Genomic DNA, 26,327 nt, shown 5'->3' on the forward strand with positions numbered 1-26,327 from the left:
GAAAAAGCAAAGATGATTAGTAGAGGGAGACTCCTCTCGCTGCAAGGGGAACTGCCCTACGCAGCGGGAGGAGGTACTCTAGAAGAGGTCGCCTGATCGCTCCCCGCCTCTGGTCTTCGCCTGACGAGCGAGCGAAGAGGGCGAAGGAGAGAGATCTACTTAAGGAAGAACCTACGGGAAGAGAAAAAGGATGGAGGGAAGGCCACCAAGGGCGCCGTGGAAGCGGAACTTACCGACGACGCCCGCAACCTCCCACCCGGCCTGTAGTTCTCCAAGTGCAGGCGGCAAGCAACATTCAGCATAAGTAGGAAGGAAGTAGTGATGCCCCTTATACACGGACGGCGGAAGCCCAAGAAGGGAACGAACTCTTACGTCCCGATCAATGTACGGGAGTGAAGATATTACGTCCCAAACTATATCTCCGAACGCACATGGACGCCTTCAGTATTTACGTAAAGGACTGCTGGAAGAGAAGCATTACCACTCGGTTACGCTTCTCCAATTACGCCCTTGGCTGTCAAACCCAAGACACAGCGCAAGGAACAACGGCTTATGCAAGGTTATCACAAATCGTGGGTTTGTATTAATAAATATCAAACATACGTATATATAAACAAAAATACAGAAAGATCCCACTGGGATAATAAGAGCTTAACGACAGTCAGGTGGAGAGAAACAAAAACACGTCAGCAACACATGACGGCCGAAAACAAACTGGAATATTTACATCCGGGCAGGCGGGTATTCCCGCCTACCTGGCGGTAGTTACTGCCTAACCACCTTGCTCAAGAGTTTAATGGCCGTTTCCAGCCTACGCCTGAAAGTAATTCCTAATGTAAAGGACCGACGGCTTGTATATCGTGTCAGAACAAGCAGACGTTTGATGTCATCCACAGCCTGTCCCATCCTTCAGGCTGAACAACGGCACACCTGATGACAGAGAAGTTTGTGTGGCATGGTATCAGGAAAGATGTTCGGCAGTGGGCGAAGAACTGCATACTGTGCCAAACAAGTAAACTCACCCGGCCCACGGAATCAGGCATCGGAGAATTCCCTCAACCACGTCGGCGCTTTGGTCACATCCATGTAGACATCACAGGTCCTCTGCCGCAATCAGGGGGCGCCAGATACCTTCTGATGGTCACAGATCGTTCCACACAGTGGCCGGAAGCAACCCCGATGACGGAAGCATCAACGAGAGCCTGTGCAGAGGCCCTCCTGTCGCGTTGGATCAGCCATTTCGGACAGGGGCCCGGCATTCTTGTCGGAACTCTGGGTCACCCGGGCACGCCTGATGGGGACAACTCTCCACAGTACGACGGCATATAACCTCGCAGCCAACGGCATGGTGGAAAGGCCCCACCGTTCGTTGAAGGAAGCTCTGATGGCAAGCTGTATCGATGACAATTGGAAGGCCCAACTCCCCTGGGTCCTGCTGGATCTCCGCACCGCACCGAGGGCAGGCGGCGATGAATCTCCCACAGTGAAAGTCTACAGCGAAACACTAGCCGTTCCGGGAGAGTTCTCCCCCTTGGCGCTGGACGACGCAGATACCTCCCTTCCAAGGCTGTGGGAAGTGGCACAGAAGTTCGTGCCCTGCCGAAAGACTTTCACGGACAGGACCCACGTCTACAGCCCTGTGGGCCTGGATACCTGCACCCACGTCTTCATCACGATCGACACCCACCGCCCACCCTTGACCAGACCGTACAGGGGCCCATACCGTGTCGTCAGCAGATCATCCAAGCCTATCTCATCAACATCCAAGGGCGTGAAGACTGGGTTTCTGTCGACCGGCCGAAACCAGCTTTCCTGTTAGACAGCGAAACTCAGGAGGAAACCAGCAGGCGCCCCAGAATTCCTCCGCAAAACGTGACCGCAGATGATCCCATCGCCATCCTGAAACGGGGTCGAGGACATCCCAAGGGCCACATTAAGGAAGTCATCCACTCGGCTAAGCCACCGGGCAATTCAGCAGTCAAAGCCGCCGCACATCCGCAGGTATCAAGAACTCGGGGCCGGCTCCTGCTCCCAAAGCGATTCCGTGATTGATTTTTCAGACATTTTCCAATCATTATTTTTGTAATTATTGTCGTAGAATTTCTGGCCTTTCCGTCGATATGTATTTCATCATTGTACATTTATTAAGTCTCTCAAAATTGCCATTTGTTTGTCTGTCAACAAACACAAATTGCTCAGAGTGCGGGTCACGGCAATCGGAGGTTGGGCACCACGATTCCGTCCACACTCTGCCATGTATACCTGCACTCAGGTAATAAATAAGCTAATACCCAGTTGACCTTTCTTGTCCTCACGTGTTTGCATTGCAATATCACAAACACAAACACAATCAAGAAAATATACAGCAAACCCCCGTATTCGTGTTCTCACGATTCGCAGATTTCTCTACGAACATATATACACATTATTTGCGGAAAATTCGACCATTCGCAGTATTTTTCACTGAGAAATATTCACTAATTACTATATTTTCATATCTTTTTCATGACTAAATGCACTTTTGTGCTAAAACTATTAAAATACTCAGGTATAAGTATTTTTAGGGTTTTTTGTGTTTGAAATATCAAAATAGGCAGTTCTAAGTGTTTGTAGAATGGTTTTAAGTATTTGGGGATTTTAGCGAATACCAGGGGTTTACTGTATCCACAACAACAAAAGAAAGATCCTACCGAGAAAAAAAAAAGTGAAACCGCAAGCAAGGCAGACAGCAGGAACAAACAGCACCTCATCGCACAGAGGCTGAAAGCAAAGTGAATGCTTACCGTCATGGCAGGCAGGAGTCCCGCCAGCTGGACGGTAGTTAACTACCTACCCATCTAGTTTAAAAGTTAAATGGCCATTTCGAGCTGCACTCAAGGATATTCCTTGTGTAAGGACAAATGGTTTGTGTTTTGTGTAGGAACAACTTCATCTACAGGTTCTAAGCAATTCTACCCCATTTTTGACATGAAAAATACAGTTGCAAAATTTAGAATGTTATAAATTTTTTGCCTATCAACAAGTGATCACCAGCTGCTAAGCAAAATAGTTAAAAATACGACAGGAATAAAAAATTTACTCCAGAAAACAAAAGTAGATGTTGATGATGATAATACTCCTGTGAACTATCAACCATGAAGATGATGATGCTATTCCAGAAAACTATAATCTGTGATGATTATGATAATGATGTTACTTCATACAACTACAGCTGTGATAATGATAATGTTACATATTGCTGAAAATTATAACCTGTAGTGATGATGATGATAACATAAAAGAACTATAAACTGTGGTGAAGTTATTCTAGAAAACTATAAACTGTGGTGATGGTGACGTTATTCCAGAAATCTATAACCTGCTGTGATGATGGCACACATTCCAGAAAACTCAAAATTGTGATGATTATGTTATTCCATAAAACTAGAATAATGATGATTTTATTGCAAAAAACTAGAAGGATGATGATCAAAAAGTTTTATATTTTAATTATACCTCTCATTTTTGAAACCTTTCTCTGCAAAATCTTGAGATCTTTCTTACAATTAATCATTTCCTGTAACACAGACTTTGTAGCTTCGCCAAATCTGGCAGCTCCAGTAGCATCTAGATTTGCTGCAAATCCAGTTTCAGTTTTCCTGGATTCCATCTGAAATAATAAAAACAAATACTTTAGATGTTCAACACAGGTTCAGTGTCATGACTTACACATCATGTATTCAACAACACCCCTCAGTTGCATACAGTTTTGAAAAAAAGGTTTAAGAATGGAAAAATAACAAATCCCCAATTTGAGAAATGGTCAAACAATACAAACCATTACTTAAACTTTGAGCTTCCATGTTTTGATGACCCTATCCATTCATCTGCCAAAATCAATGAAACAAAATCCCCAAATCTGATAATGAAGTTGGGTTCATCTACCTGACAGCAAGACTAATCAGCAAGTGAATAAGGAGAAACTGAGTTATCCATTATGAGCAGTGGAAATGGGAGGGGAGTAACATGGGGAGGACCCTTGAGTAGAGTAGTAGCTTAATCTAAAGGTGTACACACACACACACACACACAATAGGAATGGTATTAGAATAGGACGACTGGCTATTAAGGCCTATAGCATATCTATTTGTATGCTTAGAAAGAAAGAGAGAGCTGTCCATGGAAAGGCAAAAAAAAAAAAAAGTATTCGGCATTTCTTTCAAAAGAAATGAACATTCTCTGTCTCTGTTGATAATTCTTGATTTAATGGCAGCTGGAGGAAAAATGTGTTGGTTGCCTGGATATTTAAATACCACATGCAATAGAGTTACTGTATCTGAATTATCTTCAAACATCAAGTTTCTCAAGTATTTAAAAACATCTGGCTTCATGGTCAGGACCCCTATCAAGTGGTCGAGTCTCTCTGCAGGGGAAAATTGGTTAGTAAGTACTAGTGTCAACATAGAAATTTTTTTTCTGTCTTTCTCCACGATGGTCAAATAATGGGCTTTCTTTCTATGCAATCTGTCCTTCCTTCATGCCTATGGGATAGACTGGTATTCCCTTTCTGTTGTGGATGGTTCCAACCAGTCCAGTATTGTTTTGGTGTAGAGATTCAAGTGAACTGGTGAAGTTATTGCTGATGTAAAGAATATGACCCTCATCCAGACAAAGGGCCAAAAATATTTTCATGAACATCCTCAAGCGGTCCAGATTGTCCAACAGGCACTGAAAGGCATTTTCCAGGGCAGCTAGGGTTCTAGAATGCGTGAACAGAATATTGGTAGCTTCCTGTTTAGCCGAGTAGTGAACAAATTGATCACCACTATTCTCCAAGCATTAAAAGTGTTCTGCCATGCAAGATGTAGACCAATCAGTCCTCACTAGCTGCTCCTAACAACTAAGTCGGCCTGCTAAAACACATTCCTACTGCCTAGAACATACCTGGCTGACAGCTCAATTGCACAGTGAATCACCCATTTGTGAATCTGTATTGCCAATTGACAGAGGGGAAGGGAGAATGTACCCCCACTCTCCCCTTTTATTGACGTATACCATTACAATATACAGTAGCTATGTTATTGCTCATTCCTAAATGGTGCATCACAAAGTCTTAGAATACCTGCAAGGCAGGTAACACTGTGCAGTATGCATTTCCAAGATGCTGATGTGCAGATAAAGGCTGTCTCCTGTCTACCAGATCCTCTTGGTATGAAAGGGAGGATCACTGGAGGCTGATCAATGATGCTTCAGATGCCACTGATGAAAGCACTGGTGGAAGCATCCAAGAAGCATAATCTTCTCTGTGGAAGACAGGTGACTGAGGATGACTGGCCAAAGATGAGCTGGTTGTTGATGTCTGGACATGGGCTGTGCGGTAACTACCCTTAGCTTGCTGACACAAGTCCAACTTAAGGACACTCACTGATGCTGTGCAGTATCTGTATGCATGTCTGGCTTTGCCTGCTGCTTGGGCACAAGATCTGACTTCACTCAGTTTATTGCAATACCCAGTCTGCAATAAACCAAGAGGAATTGGTCTCTTGTCTCTGAGCAACTGTGTTCCATAAAATGCCAGAAAAACATATAACTGAGATAGAAAAGAAAGCATATTCTATGCAAGTGGCTTGAAGCTGACACAATGTGAACACTCATGATTATCTGAGGGGCAATTTACAGTTCCAAGGACCGAACTTTGAAATGGTACACAGTTCCTTTGCAGACAAAGCAAAGTATGGTATCCAACATAGAACTAGTCTTTATTCTAACCGAGTCTGAAGAATCAACTTGTTCAATGGCAAGTGATTGATGACCAGTCTTTAACCAGAGGTAGAAGACTGGTGGGCAGGGTTTTCCCACCTGTTGGTAATTAACTACCTTGTCAATAAGTTTGAATGGCCATTTTCAGCTTGCACTTCAGGATAAATCCTATGTATAGAACAATGGGTTGCATTCGTGTAGGAACAAACAATGTTTATCACTCCTTGAAGAAGTAAGGAAAACAAACACAATCAACTGTTCTGCAGGTGATGGCACTTATCCTCATCACCACTCCAAGAACTGAAGATGAACACAGAATACCAGAATTTTCCATAATCCTGGTCTCTTACCCATCAAGTATGCTCGAAGACTCAAAACTTCTTTGCTATTTGGGAGAGCAGCATTCCTACAACCAGACAATGACAGCTGGGTTGAACTGCAATAACATTCCACTACATGTCAGTATAATGCAGACAACCCAGCATCACTAACCATCTATTAGAGTGCTTGCACTGCTAAATACAGTAAATGACACTGCTCACCTTTACTTGAGCTGTGGTGTAACCACTCATTCACACCACAAAAACTTTGAACTATTCCAAAACCTACTGTATTAAATATGTTGTAGGCTCAGCAAGAATGGTACAGTGCAGACAAAGTGTCTAAAAGGCTCACACCTGAGATAAAACTCATCCTAGGTGTTGCACCCCCACTAACCTTGATGCTTCTGAAATCAAAGCCATACCGAGGGTAGAGAGTAAGGGAAGCCTTACAAAGGTTTCTCTCACCAAAAAATGATAAAGCATCCTTAATGTCCACTTTAAAAGCAAAGTGGGAGGGAACAATCTGAAATGGCACTCCCACGCCATGTCACACAATGATGCAAAGCAAAAGGTTCATATAACTGATATGAGACACCTTGTGGTGACAGAAGACCTAGGACCACCTTCCAAGGCCAAGGAGGCTGTTCCTACCTTGACATGCACTGCACCATTAGCTCCTTAAGTCTACTAACACAACAGGCTAAGCAAAAGGCACTCTCCACTGCCAAGTTTTGGTAAGCTTGGGTACTTTACCTGATGCTTGGGGAGAGGTTGGACTTAATTGATCACAAACCTAAGTATGTGATGAAAAGCAAGTAGTCTGGGAAGATCTTAAGGAGTTGCGCCCATAACCACGCTATGACTCCATAATTTAAAGGTATTACAACAAGCAAACACCCTTAAAAGAGCACCAGCTTGACTAAAGCAGGGAGACTAAATTCCTGGAAAACTGCCTTCTCCAATTCCAAACAGCATCATGACTGGTAGATGAATTCACCTCAAGTAAAGTCAAGGTACTTCCAAGAGAACTGAATAATGGGTACCTGTCCTTCAGATTTCCTGAAAGCTGAAAGCAAGAAGTCTTTCTTTGATGGATATTTGATCCCTACCCATCAAAAGACTAGTAAAACCAAGACTGAAAACCAAACTCAATGGGGGCAAGAAGTTGAACATCAATCTCGAACCCCTGGCCGTGTTCCCTAACCAGGAACTTGACTATAAAACCAGGGAAACAGTGTTTAGGAGTTCCAATGGCACCTTTCTCCATAATCATTACTGCCTATTAACAAGACCAAGGCTTATACCTATCTGGTAAAGAAGTGGAATTTTTTTAGTATTTAAAGGAAGGAAGGACAACATCCTAAAGCAGAAGCTCCTAGCTGTTCTGAACAAATACAAAGAATGTGGTTCAGATCCCTGCACCCACCACTACAGATGAGAGAGGTTATCCTATAATGTGGCAACAAAGGAGGAGAACAGCCACTCTTGGCTCCCGCCCCCCACCTTTTTTCCCCTCTACCCCAAACCTGGCACTGCTAGGGAAGACAGTAAAAGGAATAAATTTCTATTAACTTGGGAAGAATGGGCCTCATATCTGCCCAATACCAAAAAATTCCGAAGTGAGAAGCAATCCATAAGACCTCCTACCACCTCCAGCACAAATAACTACTCTGATGTGAAAATAGTGGTGAAGAAGTTGGCACTCTCTGCTGGAGACAAAACTTCCTGACCCTTAGATCAGGGCACTAACCTTCTCCAAACACCTTGCACTGACTGTTACTTTGGCAACACGCCCAGGAAGCACCTACAGGGTATTCCTGAAGGTGAAGTCCATAAAGGAGACCAAGAGCAAGAATGAACCCGTGGTCACCTTCCTAAGAATTCCGCTCTCAAAGAGCAAAAAAAATACTGGGAACTGCCATTCCAGCATGGTCTACAAGGGATCTGGAAAAGCAGAACCATCCAGTCCCACTTGACCATTGTGGCAGCCTGCATGCCCTTCCTCAGCCATTGGAGGAGACCACCAACACTCTGCTCCCTAGGGCAATCCTGAACCCATACTGAACCAGATGAGCCTCTAATCTGAGGAGTATGAGCTGCAGTGGAATCATTATCAGAACCCCATTCCAACGTAAATACGCAGTGCCCTTGCCTAGGACTCGGTAAAACCAAGAAAGGAGAATAAAAAGTCCTGGCACAGCTCCTCCAACTCCCTTATCATCCCACAAGAGAGCTCTGGAGAGAGATAGCTTGGACCACGCACATTCCACAGAGCACAAACATCTCAAGCAAGGAAACGAGGCAGGTTCATCCCAGAAACCTCCCAAAGGTGGTTGAGAAGGAGAATCTTCCCTGTTGCCTGTACAAAATACAAAACCAGTCCGCAGACCTGGTATGTAGATACGTGATTAGCGAACATATCGCACAAACCCACAGCAAGCAAGCTGCACAATAACCTTTCTGTGCAATGCCAAGGAGTCATGGTGAGCCAAGTTGCACTTATTAGTGATTGATTATGATTGATTATGAAATTTAGGTCTTGAAGACCAAGCGCTGGAACCCATCAGGATTATTCCGCACCATAATGAAGGTGAAATATACAAATTAATAATATGATTGATAATGAATAGGTGAATGATGACATACTAGTAATTCAGTGTTAAAATGACATACTAGTAAATTCAGTGTTAAAAAATGAACATAAAAATGAAGAATGATTTTGGATAGAACCAGCAAAAAAATATATATTAAACTTTTATATTCAAAATATGTACTTAGTATATAAAATAAATACAGTATGACTAAAATCACTATTAAATATACTAAGATCATATCTCATTAAAATAACCAGATTCTTTCAGATAACCCACAAGGTTATCTACCTCAACATGATCATTTAAAATTTCTAAAATAGTCTTCCCAGTTAGTAAGTATTTTGCCGTAAGGTGATTAAATTTAGGACAGTGTACCACATGTGCTCAATGGATAGCTGACCACCACAGTGAGCACAAATTGGGCACTGGTTCCCTCTAAAATATAGTTGAGTGAAGTGGGTATGGCCAATCCTAAGTCGTCTTGGGATGATCTCAAATCTTCTGTTATGATTAAAACCTGAACTCCAGAAATCGATACTTTTTCTTATGCTTCTGTACTTTAAAGTAGTTTATCCAGACCACTGAGTTGACTTTCAGCTCTCATAGGACTGGCCTGAAGGATTAGAATAAAATAACGGGTCCAGGCCTGAGGCAAAGTATCGGGACCCAATAGGTCATTCAGTAGGATGATGAACAAATTACAATGAAATTAAAAACTGCACATAGGCATATGCTCTCATACTGGAACACATACATACAATAAATACATTTACCCATGCACACTAAAAAGGCATATTAATATTCAGAATAAGTTAAGCAATAATTAAAATTTTTTTTTGACAAATGCTATAAGGGTTTTCGTGCTTTTATTATTTACTTATTTTAATATTTTATTAATTAAATCACAGTTCCTCATGAAATCAAAATAAGAATGACTAAAAATATAAAAGATTCTGGCAAAATTTCCTTCACTGATTTATTTCCAAAAGTTGTCAATCGCCGTTGGTCATACTTTGGACACTCACACGTCTGACCGTTATTATCACCTTGCACTCTGAGCACTCAGGAGCAGGGCCGTGTGGGCTGCTCATTAAGTGTCCATGTGTCAAACGAGTATGGCCTATTCTGAGACGTGTTAGAATTATTTGTGCAACTCTCTCTCTAATATGATGAACTCCATTTTTTAACATTAGGTTTTATTTGTTTTAATTTATCATTTTCAGGTTCTTCATTCCATATATATTGTCATTTATTTATGATACTTGTTTTAATTTACTATTTTCAAGTTCTTCATTCCATATATATATATACTGCCATTTATGTGTTACATAATCTTCACAGAAATATTCACATTTGATCTTGTCATGTGGGTTGCTTCTTTGGCTGCTTTATCTGCCTCTTCATTTCCTTTGATCCCTACATGGGCAGGAATCCAATGCAGTTCTACATTTTTTCCATTATTATATAAGTTATGGAGAAATAATTTAATTTGTTGTACAATATTATTTTTTGATTTGTAACTGAATAGCTTCTATAGCGCTTCTTGAGTTAAAAAAAATCACAAAATTGAACGATGTTTCTTTAATTATTTTATAGCTGATGCAACTGCACACAATTCTTCTGTAAATATTGAAGCATTATTAGGTAGAGAGAACTGAGAAGTTTTGTCTTGGGACACTGCAGCATATCCTACTCCGTGCTCTGATTTAGATCCACCTGTACAGTATATATATTGCGTAATGTGGACCTTTCCGGCTTATATGCTCTATTGTATGTTGTCTATGGTGTTCTGGTGTAGATGAGGCCCATTCATCTATTTTTACTATGCTCTTATTAATGATTTGTTCTGCATGTTTTATTCAAGATGCTGAATAATATATAGCAAAATCATCCATATACAGGTTACTTTTAATGCCAATAGGTAGATTATTACCAATATCATTAACTGCTAAAGTAGACAGTGTGCCACTAAGGACAATTCCATGTGGAACACCATTTTCAAGTGTGTGTGTAAATGTTCTGGACAGAACATCAACAATTCTCACCTGAAAACTGTGATTTGTCAAACAGTTTTGGATAAACCTAGGTAAATGTCCACGGATGTTGTTGTTTTGTAAAGTTTTTAATATGGCATACCTCCATGTAGTATTGTATGCTTTTTCATTGTCAAAAAAGACAGCTACAGTAATTTGTTTTCATTCAAAACCTCTACGTATATGGTCTTCCAAGTTAGAGACAGAATCTAATGTAGATTTGTTACACTGTGACCCGAACTTAGTGGGTGTCAAAATTTTAATTTTCTCGAATGTGCCATGTTAGTCGAGCATTTACCATTTTCTCTAATCATTTGCACAAGCAGCTTGTTAAACAAATTGGTCTGTAATTATTTACATTACTGGGATCCTTTCCAGGTTTGGGGATAGGAATTATTATAGCCTTACACCATTCATCTGGAAATAAATTTCGAAGCCATAAATGATTATAAAACTCTAATAAGTATAACTCTGCCAAAGATGCTAGGTGGCAGATCATCTCAAAACAAACATTGTCACCTCCAGGAGCAGATTTATTGCTGTTCAAGAGAGCATACTCCAACTCTTCCATATTAAATTTTCTATTAAAATATATACCTTCTGTTATTTCAAAATTTATTGTTATTAATTCTATATTATTTTTCTTTGTGCGGAAGTGTTCATCTAAATTTTTATCCCTACTTACATTTGCTAAATTTTCTCGTATTATATACTACTTATTTATTTTGGATCAAGTGTTCTTTTCCCATCTTTTAATATGGCATATCTAGGTGGTGTAACATGGGTACCATTTATTTTCCTGAATTTTTTCCATATTTTCTTCATGGGAGTATTTGAGATCTGATATGTATTTCCTCCATGAAATGATAAGAATCTTCCTTGAATTGCTTCCTTTTTAAATTTTGCAGATATTTTGTTTTATAGAGGTTTTAATGTGTCAATTTCTAGTAATAATATAGTCATTTTTTTTGTAAAGTTCCTTCTAATATTGGTAAGTTTTCTTTTACTGAACTTTCTATCCAAATTATCTAATTGTCTCCCTATTGAGTGTTTTATATTTATTAATTCTGTTAGCTTATTGGACCACCATGGAACTTTGTGTTTTGTTGGTTGGGGTTTTGAGTTTGGTATTGCTTTATCAGCAACATTTTTAATGCAATCAACAAGAAATTTATTAGTTTCATTATGGTCTTTTAAATATTCAAATGGTGGGATATTTCTAGTGTGCATTTCATATCGCTCCCAATCTGCTTTATAAATGTTATAGTGAGGGACATGTTTTGCAGGATTATTTTGTAATAAGGAAATTAATATTGGGAAATGATTACTGGTGTGCAAGTCATCAACTGTATTCCAATCTAATCTGTCAACTATACTTGTTGTACATAAAAGTCTACTGAGGAAAATGTTCCATGTGTTTTTGAAAAATATGTGCTAATTTCATCACCATTCATACAGCACATGTCATTTGAATCCATGAACTCTTCTATTTTACTCCCTGTTCTATCTAAACTTGTACAATTATAGTCCCATATTGGGTTGTGAGCATTAAAATCACCTACTATTAATGTAAGTTCCTTGGTATTGTTAAGTAAATCTTTACGATTATCAATGTCGTAATTTTTATTAGGTTGGTTGTATAAATTATAAATGGCGTAATTATCGTTTTTTATTCATATTTTAATACTTGATATTTGCAAGTCAGTAAGTTTACAGGTACTCTGTCATAACATACTTTGTTATGTGCATATACACCTGTACCTAAATTTCCTTCTTCCTCTCTAGATGTAGATACTAATGTACATTTACCTATTATTGATATTGTTTTGTTGACATGTTGTAAACATAATACAATAAACCGCCCGTATTCGCTCTCTCACTATTTGCGGATTTCTCTGTGGAACGTATATACACATTATTTGCGGAAAAATTTGCCCATTCGCAGTGTTTTTCACTGAGAAATATTCACTAATTACTGTGTTTGTGATAAAACTACTAAAATACTCAGGTTTAAGTAACTTACCAAATAACTACACAGCTGATTCCACATTGTTAGGAGGTGAGAAAGAGCATGGACATATTCTACTCCAAAGCATTAAGAAAGGAATGAACTTGAAATAGAGAATTTTGCTAACATTGAATACATGTTTGTTGTTTCCTTACCTGTTGAGAGCTGCTGCAGGTAGGTACTGCCTCTGGTCGGCACTTCCCTCAACTTGTAGTGGATGTGGCAGTATAGCCAAGGGTCGCCATTACATTAGTGGGAGCTTTGCAGTGGAGGAAGTACACCGTATGCTGACAAAGTTTTAAAAGATGCCCTTGCCCTGGGCGAAGACCAGAACACAAAATGACAACACTATCATCGACACCACAGAATAAAACCAAAACCCAACCACTATCAATAATAAAATACGAACTGGTGGGTACTCCAGGTACAATGTACTTCCAGGCTTCCCATCGACTCAAAACCTTAAGTCAAGGTGAATGGATAGCAAAGAAACAGAGACATTCCCTATGCTTCCTCTCCCAGCACCATGACAGCCAGGGATAAAGGAGGTGTAAGGCTTAGTGCTTGTTTTGTGTTTCCTTGTTGTGGGTGCACTCCTCTCCCGGTGGTGCTTATTTTTTGTGTTTACAGTTTACGTCTCTTGCTTTCGTCGGCAGAACGTTAGTCAAGTTTGGGCAGCCATTGAGTCAGGGCCTAGACAGCATAGCAGCATGGACTTGTTTAGTAGCAGGTAGTTGTTACCTGTTGTCTTCTGCAGTTTTTGAGGACGAGAACTTTAGCCAAGTTATCGAGGATGAGTTGGTGGCTCAACCTTAGTCGCCAGTGGAGATATACATAAAAATATGAAATAATAACGGGTAATATACTTGGCGTGATTCATGCAGAAATGAAGAGGCATTTGACGCCTTTACACTATCCCGTGACGTCTTCTTTATTTATTTGCTCATAAATATACCCAGGGATTGCTGTTGGTTTTAGTTCTTATCTTTTATGACAGTATGTCTGCTATAATTGTAATTTTGCAAAGAAATATTAGAAAAAACATGCAAACCTCACAAAAAGTTACTGCATCTCCCAATCTCAGTAAATCTCCAAAATATTTTACAACAAATATATTGAGAATTTGTTACTGATTTTATTTATCTGTTATGATATTGTGTGAGGTGTAATTATAATTTTACACAATAAAAGAAATTATTAAAAAACATGTACTGTATAACTTGGTAAGATTAGCATATTTTTATGAGTGTTTTGTAAATTTTTTAAATTTTCTTTTTCTTACACCATGTGCATTTGCATATCTTCCTCTTTCCATTGGCCAACATTAAAGTTTGCCCGGTCTGGGGGTGTGTTTAAATATATATTTAGCCCGCCCTTTAAGGGTTAAAAGTAAACTTTACCAACTAGCTAATCTACCAGGGTTGATCATCAAATAACCAAGGGGTAGCCTTCCATAGCCTAATCTCAGCTTAGCAAAGGTAGCCTAACTTGGTAACCTTCAGGAATACTGATTTTTCTATCTGTCCCTCTCCACAGACTATGAAATATAGCTCAAGTCTTGGCTAGCTATAAAAGTCTAAGTTATTCTTACAAGATAGCCTAACTTAGACTGTACAATGTAAATATGACATTTTTATGATAAAATAAAATAAAGTTTTATATATACTTACCAAGCAATTACACAACTACTAGCTTTCTATACAGCAGTCTAAGGAAATATCGCATTTTTTAAAGTAAAATGCATTTTTTCTAGCATTCAAACCCTTGGTCCTTTACTTATATGGGGTTACTTTTGGCGAAAGCTGAACTGGCCGCTAAAGACTTAACAAGGCGGTGCGGTACTATAACTACCGGCCGGGTAGTTGGGTGGTAGCAGTGGGGGACCCACGCTACCCCCCGCCCGGTGTCATGCATTCACTTTACTTTCTGGCCTTGTCTGATGCGGACGTGTTTTCCTGGCTGTCTGCTCAGACCTTCCTGGAAGCTAAAGCTGAGCCTTTTCATGGTGTTTGTTCCTGTTTTGTTTTTCTTGAGTATAATTGTGCATGTTTGTGATGATGGATGAGTTATCGCAAACCCATGACTCTGATAAGCCTGTGCGCCGGGTATGTCCTGGTAAGGATAAAAAATGTGGCACCTTCCGCTGCCTTCTGATTTTACTGTAGACGAACCTTATGAGGAGTGTAGGCTTTGGTCTCCCAAGCAGAGGGATAGGTATTCTTGAAGGCCTAGATACAAGCGTAAGGAGACCAAGGCGTCGGAGGTGCTCTGTTCAGCACCTTCGACTCCGTCAGTTGCGAATCCTTCACAGTCATATCTAAGCCCTGAAGGCCTTCCCTTGCTGTTGACTCTTAGTTCTGAGTCTGTCTCGCTGTCCCCTGTGTCTGTATCCGCAGTCACTGAGGAAGCAAGATAGGTGGACCTAGGCTACACTCCTCTTAGTTCTCCCCCTCACCCAGAGGCGCTGATCCGTGGGTTGGGGGGGCCCCCTACCCGTCTTTGTCTTCAGCAGGGTTTGCATCTGTGCTTGGTTTGAGTCAGGCGTGGGAGTCGCTCAGGATGGTTGGTACGCCTGATCTGCCATCGCTCCTTGCACGCATCAACAGTGCTGCGCGAGAGGAAGTACTCCTCCCTCTACCCACAAGGTCGACACTCTAACCACCGCTACCGTCACCGCTGTGCTGCCGGGGAGTGTGATGACCACCATCGGAATGCACCATGCATATGGTGCGGTCCCTACTCCAGCCGTCTCCGTGTCGACAGTGGCTGGGCCGATCTGCTCGGTCACCCCCCCCACCTGGCTATGCTCCCACCACGCTTCCACCGTTGCCTGTGCCGGTCATGCAGACGTTCCTTATGTCGTTGCCTGCGTCTGCCTCTGTGATGCCTACTACCACCTTACGGCATGAGTATCCAGCCAGTCATCGCGCTCGTGTCATCTGCTGTTGCTGCCCCCGCCCCCATCGACCCCTGGTCTGTCTTTGGTAGGTTGGGGGATGCTGTGTTATCGCCGATTAAGAAGAAGAAGAAGAAGAGGAAGCGCGCACGCCAGCCGTCTACGTCTTCGTCTTCTACTTTGTCGTCGTCTTCTACCTCTTCACCCCCTCTTCTACGACCAGTTGGTCTAAGAAGGGGAGGGTGAATTGCCCCCCCCACACCCAAAAGACTTGCTCTTCTAAGGGGACACAGTCCTCCCCTCGGGGGAAGACCGCTGGATCTCTCGCTGGGAAGGCTACCTCGGTACCCTCCTCAGACAGTTCAGGGGCTTTGTCCTCTCGAACTGATTCCGTTTTGGCACCTTGTAAGCAAGCGTCACTAAAGGCACGGTTGCCTAAGGGAGACCATGCGGCCTCGAGCCACTCCTCTCCTTTAGCGAGCTTGGGCACGGAACGGGAGAAGGGGAAAAGCCTTCGGGCTTATCCTCCACCTAAACCATCATCCTCGTCCAAGTCGGACAAAGGATCGTCGGAGAAGGTGTCCATGGAAGTCTCTGCCGTGAAGGCGTCGGGAGGAACCAAGAAGAGGTCCCCGCAGCCTTCTTCAACTGATTCGGCATCGAAGAAGGCTGGGACATGCCTGGACATTAGGGACAGCAGTCTCCAATCGGCAGTACGCGCCCCTGCGTTGGTCTCCTCTACATGCTCCAGTGCAGAGGACCGTCCAGCGTCGGAGCGTGGATCAGCTGTGAGGAGGCTGTTCCCTGATCGTCAAGACGGTCGCTCGCCCAGACGAGTAAGTCCGTCTAGGCCCTCTCGCGACGCTCCACCGTGGGTTGGAGATCGTGAGGGGTCCATGGCTTCCACTGGTTATACCAGTGGACACGACGGTAGTGTTCGCTCTGCCTTTCCCACCCCCTCAACTTTCTTGGGATTCTCCGAAAGGAGACAGGGGGTCGGTAGGATTGACGGAGTTGAGGCTCTTGTGCAATCAGCATCAGAGGCGTCCGGTCCTTCCTCACTCCAACCGAGTGAGAGGTCGTACGCTTCTGTTGTCAGGGGCAGAGATACGGGGTCTGTCTCGGGCTCTCCTGCAGGAGGGGCCTTTCTGGAAGACAGTCTCTTGGAAGGTCCTCTTCCAAGAGATCCGGACACTCCAGAGATGCAGAGAGCATTTGTTGAGGTCGCTGTGCTGATTCGTCAGCACAACGGTCTGGAGGAACCGCTTCCAACTCCCTTGAAAGAACGGTCGTCCAGGTTGGAGGAGTTTTACGCTTCCAAGAAGGAACCGAAACCCTCTCTTGGACTACCACGGTCACCCTTGGTGGACAGCATCCTCAAGCAGGTGAATGACTTGGTCTCCGGACCAACGTCTTCACTTCGCTCGACTCGCTCCACCAAGCTCTTACCTATCCCTCTATCGAGACAGAAGAAATACTACGTGCCTTCGGAGGGAGCACTGCAGCAGAAGGTAGTGGAACTGGGCCTAGCTCGTCTAGCTCCTGGTACCACTTCAGCTCAACTAACTGGGGAGCCTGTGCTCCTCACGCAAGCTGAGCTGAACGCCCTGGAAGGGACAGCTCTGTCTGCTCTGGCGATCTCCTGGCTCAACAACCGGGCCTTCGGGTTGTTGAGGATCACGCCTTCATCTGGCTCTCAGAACGAAGACCCGACCTTCAGGAGTCTGCCAGTCGGGTGGAAAGGCCATCTCTTTTATAGCCCACCAGACGGCAAACCTGTGGGCAAACCTGGTACTGAAGAGACAGGATGCAGTGTTGTCCCGGATCTACAGATCAGTGGGTGCCAAAGCTGCAGTCTCCCTGTGCAATGGACCAATTCTGGACACCACCTCCCTCTTCCCCAGAGAAGTGGATGCTGCGGCGGACAAGAGGAAGGCCGATGAACGCGACCGTCTTGTCCACCAGGCAGCGACGAAAGGTGTCATGCAGCCTTCTCGTCCTGCGGCCTGGACCATGAGCCAGGCTAGCACCTCAGCTCCGAAGAAGTCTGGTGCTTCGACGGGTGCTCGAGGAAAAGTCCAGACCTCTTCTTCTCCACCACGGAAGGAACCGCAGGGTCCCTTTCGCCAACCTGTCGCCCCCAAGAGGAAAGGTAAGGCAAAGAAGAAGAGGGGAGGAGCTCACTAGGAACGGCGCGCCCCTCAGATGCTGCCGTCGGTGGGGGGTTGCCTAGCATTTCCACTGGGCAACTTGGCAGCGATACGGAGCGGAGACCTGGGTAGTGAGTGTCTTTTGGGAGGGATATTCTCTACCCTTCGAGTCGCTGCCTCCCCTCAGTGACATACCGGTCCAGTTCCCCTCTTACCTTCAAGACCCCCAGAGGAGAGAGGCCCTACTTCGGGAGGTCAAAACTATGTTGAGCACGGGAGCCATCGAAGTCGTCGAGGATCGATCTCCGGGCTTCTACAGCAGGATCTTTCTAGTGGAGAAAGCTTCCGGCGGGTGGAGGCCAGTCATCGACCTCTCCCCCCAAATCGTTTCGTTCGCCAGACTCGGTTCAAGATGGAGACGGTGCGCATGGTACTGTCAGCCATCAGGGAGGACGACTTCATGCTGACGGTGGACTTGATGGACGTGTACTTCCTGGTGCCGGTTCATCCATCCTCTCGTTGGTACCTTCGCTTTGTCACCGGAGGAGTGGTCTACCAATTCAGGTACTATGTTTCGGGCTGTCAACTGCTCCACAGGTGTTCACGCGAGTGTTCACCCTGGTGTCAGTTTGGGCCTATTCACACGGGATTTGTCTTCTGAGGTATCTCGACGATCGGTTAGTCCTGGCAAGCTCACGCTTGTAGTTTCTACAGGACAGAGTTCGCCTACTCGAGTTGTGTCACGAGCTGGGTATTGTGATCAACTTCGGGAAGTCAGATCTCATTCCCAAACAGAGGACTCAGTATCTGGGCATGCTGATCAATACAGCAGCAGGCAGAGTCTTTCCCTCAAAGGCTCTCATCAGCACGTTCAGGAAGGTGGCAAGGCAGTTCCTGTCGAGGAAGGAACAGCCAGCTCAACAGTGGCAAGTCGTGATTGGTCACCTGTTGTCATTGGAGAAGCTCGTACCACACGGTTGGATCCACCTTCGGTCTCTCCAATGGAGACTGAGGGACTTCTGGGATCAGTCTCGGGAGCCCCAGTCGGTTTTCGTACCCATCTCTCGGGAGGTGAGGGACGATCTCGACTGGTGGTTGGACGACAGAAACCTCTGCATAGGGACACACCTGTCCTCTCGACCTCCGGACATGCTGCTCTTCACAGATGCATCGAAGGAGGGCTGGGGTGCACACCTGGAGGAGTTGCTGACTTCAGGCGTGTGGGACCATCACGACAAGCACCTTCACATCAATGTCCTGGAGATGAAGGCAGCTTTCTTAGCACTTCAGTATTTCCAGGACCATTTGATGGGACACTCGGTGGTGTTGATGAGCGACAACACAACCGTAGTGGCATACATCAACAAGCAAGGGGGACTTGTCTCCTGAGCTCTTCACACGTTGACGGTGCAGGTGCACAAGTGGGCAGTAGCACACTGTGGAGCTGTCAGCCAGATACATCCCAGGCAAGAGGAATGTTCTGGCGGACATGCTCAGCCGTCGGGATCAGGTGATGGGACCCGAGTGGTCCCTTCACCAGAGCGTGGCGGACAGGTTCTTCGACCTGTGGGGGTGTCCAGTAGTGGATCTGTTCGCCACCTGGTACAACAGGAAGCTTCCAACCTTTTTCTCTGTCATACCGGACCCATGGGCAGCTGCAGAAGACACCTTCCAACACTCATGGGAACGATCCTGGTGGCTCCCAAGTGGCCCGAGGCCGCTTGGTATCCGTACCTGCTGGCTCTGCTTTCTGAGACTCCGAGAGAGCTTCCCCCAGCACAACCTTCTACGTCAGCCGCATGTAGAACGGTACCACCAGGCCGTGGCCTCCCTGTCACTTCTTGCCTAGAGGTTATCCACCATCTCTCGCCAGCGAGAGGCTTTTCTTGCCGAGCTGTGACAGAGATGGCAGGATACCTCAGGAAGTCTTCTGCAGCGGTTTACCAGAGAAAGTGGACCGTCTTCTGTGGTTGGTGTCGTAGCCTCTCTTCAGCAGGTAGCGGACTTTCTCGTCTATCTTTGTTTGAGAGAAGCTCCTATCAGTTTCAGCAGTAAAGGGATACAGAGCTGCTTTAGTACTGGTCCTGAAGTTGAAAGGCACCGATAGTTTGTCCTGGGGTTCGTAGCGAAGACCCAGAATCCAGCGGTCCCTGACGCTTGATTTGAGTCTTTCACGGTCCCATCCCTGGGTGACTTTGTTAATGATGACCCCGACGAGATGCTGCTCTGTCCTGTATGGGCGCTACAAGCTATCTGAGGAGAACTCAACATCTCAGGCCTGAGTGTCGACGACTTCGTTAGCACTGGGTTCCCTAAGAAGGAGGTGTCCAAGCACACGATCTCCTTCTGGCTTCGTGAGGTTATCAAGAGGGCGTATGCAGCAGCTGGAGAGGACGACGCCAGCGCTCTACGTCCATGCGCTCATGAAATCAGAGGGATTGCGCCTACTTTAGCATTCAAGAAGAACCTGTCGGTTCAGCAGGTACTAAGGGCTGGGGTGTGGTCATGCCAGACCACATTCACCTTTTTACCTACAGGACGTTACCCATAGGTCCTTGGATACCTTCTCCTTGGGACCAGTGGTGGCTGCTCAACAAGTTGTGTAACTTACCCAGCTCCTGTACAGGACAGTGCTGTGTCTCGTCTGTTGTACGTGCATGATTGGGCGTGAAAGGTGAGTGATTGGCTCTCTCTTCCTCCCCTTCATCCGGCTTCTTCCTTCGGGCAGAGAGTTTGGGCCGTACAAGCTGAACCAGACGTCAGATGCAGGTGAGTTTCGTGACTTGAGTATCCTAATCTTTGTTGCCTTTCAGTACACATTAGATGTAATGTCCCCTCCTTCCCTTACAAGGCAGGGAAGGGGTTGCAGGCTAATTACCAAACCCATTCTTCATTTTGGTCCTTAGTCCCCAATGTCCTTGGATCACCTCTCCTGTGACTGGGGTAGGTTCCCTCTCTCTTTCACCTTGCTGTGTGTTGGCTTACATACTGTAACTTCGTCACAGCAGGGGCGGTCTAGTAGACTGGCTTGTGACACTTCAGTTCACATAACAGTGGTTACGGTCCGGTGGCTATGTCCTTCTGGAGGACAATAGGTGTGGTTGAACTTCCAGTTGTTCAGAGACCTACACTCAGATTCCTCCCACCGAATCATGAGTCCCAATATAAGTAAAGGACCAATGCTTTGTATTTGTGTAGGAACAAATTGCATTTTTTAAAGTAAATGCATTTTTCCTAACATACGGTACAAACTCGAGGTCCTTTACTCAGGTTACCCACCTCAGCCTCCCCACTATCTGCCCTAGGCCAGAAAGCAAAGTAAACCCGTGACGCCGGGCAGGGGGTAGCGTGGGTCCCCCACTGCTACCACCCAACTACCGACTAACCGGCTGGTAGTTATGCTACCGCACAGCCTTGTTAAGTCTTTAGCGGCCAGTTCAGCTTTCGCCGAAAGTAACCCCCATACAGTATAAGTAAAGGACCTCGGGTTTGTAAGTTAGAAAAATGCATTTACTTTAAAACATGCGATATTAGGCTGAATCTCCCTCATGGTTTTATCCTTGATAGGCTAATGTGATTTGTGATGGATACTGGCAATGCTGCATAACTCCAATTGTTCTTCTGCTGTATTCATTTATTGCAGACCTTTCCTGCTAGTACAGTCAACAGTTATGGTTCCCAAAGGAGTCCCCACCACCCCCTATAGGCCTGATTGTTTTAGAGGGTCTGGGTAACAAACACTGGTGGTTTGTATGCCTAAGTATGACACAGGAAGTCAGACATATACTGTATACATAACCTTTCCTATAATGCTAGGTCCTGACCTAACCAAATCTTACCTACCTAATCTAACATAGGGCAACGTGGCCTTACCCGGCCCAGGGGGGTGGGGGAACCCCAAAAGGCCATAACCTGTCCCAGTCGGAGACTGGCGGGAATCAGGCCACGCAACTAAAGTAAAGGGTAGATCTAAGCCGGCTGTCCGCGGTGGGCTAGGTTATGGCAGTTGACATTTTTCTATAGAACTTTACTTGCTGAACAAGAATTTAAAGTAATAATTTGTCGGTCGGCTGTAATTAAGCTGTAAATTACCTTAGAACTGTAGCCAACGGTAAGGGGGACCGGTTGGGAATCTGGGTCCTGGGTGGGTAAAACACTTTCGAGAATAGCTCATGGTGAGGGGGACCTGTTGGGAATCCGGGGTTCTGGGTGGGGTAAATAACTTGGGAAAAGGTTTGGGCAACTTATTGTTGTATTACCAGTTATATATGTCATTTGGAACATGAAAAACAAGCGTAAAAATAAGGGGGAATAAATGGATAGCACGAGCCGTTACAAAGGTACTTTTCACATATCACTACTACTGCTGATTCCAGGCCATGTCACGCATGCGCGGTCTTACAGGGGAGCTTTTGGTTCATCCAATGCCCCCAACTAAGAGAGTAGTTGGGTTTTTTGGCGGGTGGCTGTACCCAACCAATCACGTTGCAACATTACCTCAACATTACGTTTCACCCAGGTGGAGAATTTGGGGGATACATAAACTCACTTACATGTATTCCTTTTGCTCAACTGTTTTATAACCGTTTCCTATTCGTTGTAGCTTGTGCCTACAACGTTCTTCCAGTACTTTTCCGTTCGCAAATATATTGACGTCTCTTCGCAACATGATTTTACCATAAATAACTTACAAAATTACTTTACATTTGTCGGCAGACACCTGAAGCATGTATATGGGATTAGGAGGAGAAGGGTCTTGCAGGACGTTTCGCTACCACTTTCTCTCAGTGAGTTAACAGAAGCCTTTTTTTTACATATTTTGTAAGCCCTGTGGTTGGCGTGCGCAGCGCAATATTACTGCTTGCCAGAGCAAACGAGTCTGCCAGATTATTTTAAAAACTGCGGGTAAGGCGCGCAGCACCGTTCCGCCACCCCAAAACTGAAAGCAGAAATACACTTTTAGCTCCCCCAACTTCATCCTTCCTACCCTGTTCCGGTGCAGTTCACCGGCACAGTTCACTCACTCTTCAACCCAGCACGATGGTGGACGGCACCCCCGGAACCTCCCGCTCCTCTGAGCCTGTAACCAAGTGCAATTTGCCTCTTACCTGTGTCAATTGCTACCTTAGTTATAAGGACTACATTGTACCGGGGACAACTATTGTATCTGATTGCTGGAGAGCTTATGACTGCCTGAAGGACGAAGGCTACTACACTTAACTGTCAATCACTCCATGAACTTTGTGGACCCAGTAACTGGTGCCCATACAAATACTATTGAGAGGAGGTGGAGGGAACTTCGTGAGACGACGCCTAGGTACGGCCGTAGGAGGTACAACTTCGTCGGGTACTTCGCAGTGGCCTATTTTAAAAACCACTTTGATGACCCAAAGACGGGGCTCCACGCGTTCGTAAAGGCGGCGGCTGAATTGTACCCTCCACCCTTTAAGGTAAGGTCCCTAAACTATCCTTCTTTATTATTAGGTAGTTAGGTCACCTGTGTTTTGGTGTTATTAGGTTTTAGTGCTTTTCATGTAGGAGCGTTATTATGTTTTGGGTAACTGTCATTTACCGCCATGTTTCTACATAACAGTCCTACGTCACTTTACCAACTTGTACCTTTTGTGCAGTACCCCTCCATCCCCCCCCTAGTGGTTACGTAACCCAAGATGGCGGATTTGTTTACCGTTTACGTTTCTTCGCCCCTATCGCAAGCAACGGTTAGTGTGCAGTTGAGGTAGCCTGTGGCAGTTGACGTTTTACAGTGTTGCTTTGCTTGCTTTGCATGAGTTTAGGGTAACATTTTGCCCGTCGGCTGCAGCTAAACTGTAATTTACCCTTGAGCTGTATGCGCCAGAGCAGGGGACCCACGGTACCGGTGTGCAGTCTTCAAGTGTCAATTACGCTTTAGTTACAGCCGACTGACAAAATTTTACTTGAAATTCTTGTTCAGCAGGTAAAGTTCTATAGAAAAACGTCAACTGCCATAGGCTACCTCACCGCGGACAGCGGGCTTAGAATTACCAAGTAAAGTTTTACCCATTTTACTCTCAGCCATTATCGTATTTTGGACTGGAAAATATAATTCCTAACAATTCTTAATGTGTTTTGAACATTTCTGACGTTCATTTTGTTAGCACATGACCTAACCTACCCTGAGGTAACAGGTATTTACCCTTGAGCATGATATTAGTTTGAAAACATTCCATGAACTTACCTTAATCTGAATGAGAACTGTCAATGGGATTGAGGCCTTTGTATTTTACTCGTTTTGGGTTTTCCCCCACCAGAAAACCCCCCCTTTCCCACACTGGTCTCCGAATTATGAGATATAGACCTAGCGGGAAGGGTCCACTCGCCTATTTCGGAAACTACTTAGCTTATATGCTAATAAAAACTACGTCAGAAATGTTAATATACATATTAAAAATTATATATTAAAGTCCACAACGAGGTAATGGTTAAGTAATTATACCATAATATCAGATAACATACATTTCAGGCTAGTTCTGTTTTCAATTACAGCTTTAATGGTAACCTAGGCCTAGCCCATACTGTAACATGGCCACTTAAAACAGACTCTGCCTAGGCTTGGCTCTACGTGCCCATAGCATACAATTTATCCCATTATTCTAAGGCAATCTCATTTTCTGTAACGGACCACATCAACTTGACACTGTTCCTACCTGTTCACACATTAGGGCTCCTCTAACAGAAGAAAAATTGTTTCTAGTTGCTTGACAATCTTTACCACAGGTTGCACAAGAATCGCCCATTGATACATTGACTGCTTTGGCACTTTACCACCTAAACAATCTACAAAAAATTTTCGTAAAAACTATTAATATGGACAGATATAATATGAAATTACACATACACATATAAAATACAAGATACTAACCCCATACAAAGGATTATACAGCATTCTTTAAGAGTTACAGTGATGGTGTCACATTTTAAGAGCCTGTACAATACCGTGAATTCAATAGGCGTGCGATGCCGGACAGTGCTTAAGATGAGTATATAAGAGAATTGTAAGAAAGTCATGAAGTGCAAGTGATTTCCTGCTCTAATGGTTGTGATAGCAGTGAAAAACAAGTAGTATATCAAACAGACGAACCTTGTGTGCATGATTGAACAAACTGAGGCAATAAATTTTTACCATGGATTCAGCATCACTCTCCAACGTAGCGTGATACAAACATTCTATGTGCATTTGCAACAGCTTCTCATTCTAGTATATTATTTCCACCTCTTCTTGTGCCCACAGTAACCGAGCTGACTCTATCATATGCCATGTTCCCAAGGGTTGTGGAGGTACATGCCAAGGCCATTTCCATCTCTCATCAATGATAACATTTGAGAAAGGCAAACAACAAAGGTTGGGTTAGAATGATTGATTATGAGATTTAGGTCTTGAAGACCAAGCGTCGGAACCCATTGGGATTATTCAGCGCAGCGATGATGTGATGGATAATGAAAAGGTGAATGATAACATACTGTACTAGTAAATTTCAGTGTTAAAATATGAACGTAAAAAATGAAGAATGATATTAGATAAAAACCATAAAAAATAAATATACACAAAATTTTATATTTAAAATATATTTATACTTAATGCATAAAATAAATATGACAAATCTTTAATAAATATACTAAATTATATCTTATTGAAAAGATCAAATAACCCATAAGGTTATCTACTTTAACATCATCATTTAAAATTTCTAAAACAGTCTTCCCCGCTAATAGGTACTTTACCCTAAGGCGATTAAATCTCGGACAGTGCATCAGCATGTGCTCAACGGATAGCTGATCGTCACGGTGAGCACAAACTGGGCCACTGGCTCCCTCTAAAGCCCCCCATTCACGCAACAGTCTTTAGCAATGGTAGGGTTATGGTATAGTCAACTGCGCAAACCTAAGCCCGAGTGGGTAGGCCACTCACGTTACATTCTTTGGCTCAGTTTTTCTCATCTTTTGAACTGGAACGATGTCTCTCTCTGATTGTTTTTCATCTGACGATTTAGTAAATGTAGCGCTGGCACTTACATTACAAAGAAAAAGGAAAAAAAATCAAGATGGTGCAAGCCATGGCTTTTGAAGAGGGATAGCTTATCGCATGAAGGATTGTTAAGCGAACTGCGCATAGCATTTGTCTTTTGCACTATCATAGCTCGATCTGCATTCGGTATTTTCTCTCTGAATTTTTCACGAGTTCCACGTAAGCCTCATTTTTTTATTCCTATCTGAATATTCGTGGCTTTTGACTTTCCACAAACACGGAAAACTTCTATACAGTTCTATAAATTCAGTCAAAAATTCTCTATTAAGTTTATTCACCATATTCTGAGATATGCACCTGTAAATAAACAACAAATCATCGAAATGATCTAATATATTTTTCAGCTAAACACGTGACCTCGAGTTCCTTTAGTCAAAACTGAGCAAAGGTGATGAAAACACCCACTTACGGTTATGGTCTGCGTTATGGTACAGCCACAAGCCGCGAAAATATCAAACACGTTGGATATTGTTATGTTATGGTTCCGTCCAACTGCGCAAGCCAAAAAAGTACCCACTC

The 26,327-nt window shown here is 43.9% G+C and overlaps 1 protein-coding gene across 10 annotated transcripts in view; it reads right to left on the minus strand.

The window, feature by feature from the left end:
* Positions 1-26,327, minus strand: part of LOC136843240 (uncharacterized) — a 30,510-nt gene extending 4,183 nt beyond the window's left edge. The window contains exons 1-3 of one of the 10 annotated variants that reach the window (XM_067111345.1): positions 24,864-24,882; positions 24,430-24,559; positions 3,544-3,649 (exon numbers count right to left, since the gene is read on the minus strand). In XM_067111345.1, the coding sequence (XP_066967446.1) occupies positions 3,544-3,649; positions 24,430-24,519 (196 nt within the window). In that variant the 5' untranslated portion in view covers positions 24,520-24,559; positions 24,864-24,882. Of the gene's footprint in view, positions 1-3,495; positions 3,650-24,429; positions 24,560-24,644; positions 24,802-24,863; positions 25,012-25,504; positions 25,556-26,217 lie in introns of those variants that run through there. The other 9 variants (XM_067111349.1, XM_067111346.1, XM_067111344.1 and 6 more) reach the window with 9 other exon arrangements.

Source organism: Macrobrachium rosenbergii, chromosome 11 (genome assembly GCF_040412425.1).
Source record: "Macrobrachium rosenbergii isolate ZJJX-2024 chromosome 11, ASM4041242v1, whole genome shotgun sequence".
NCBI classification, from domain to species: Eukaryota; Metazoa; Arthropoda; class Malacostraca; order Decapoda; family Palaemonidae; genus Macrobrachium; species Macrobrachium rosenbergii.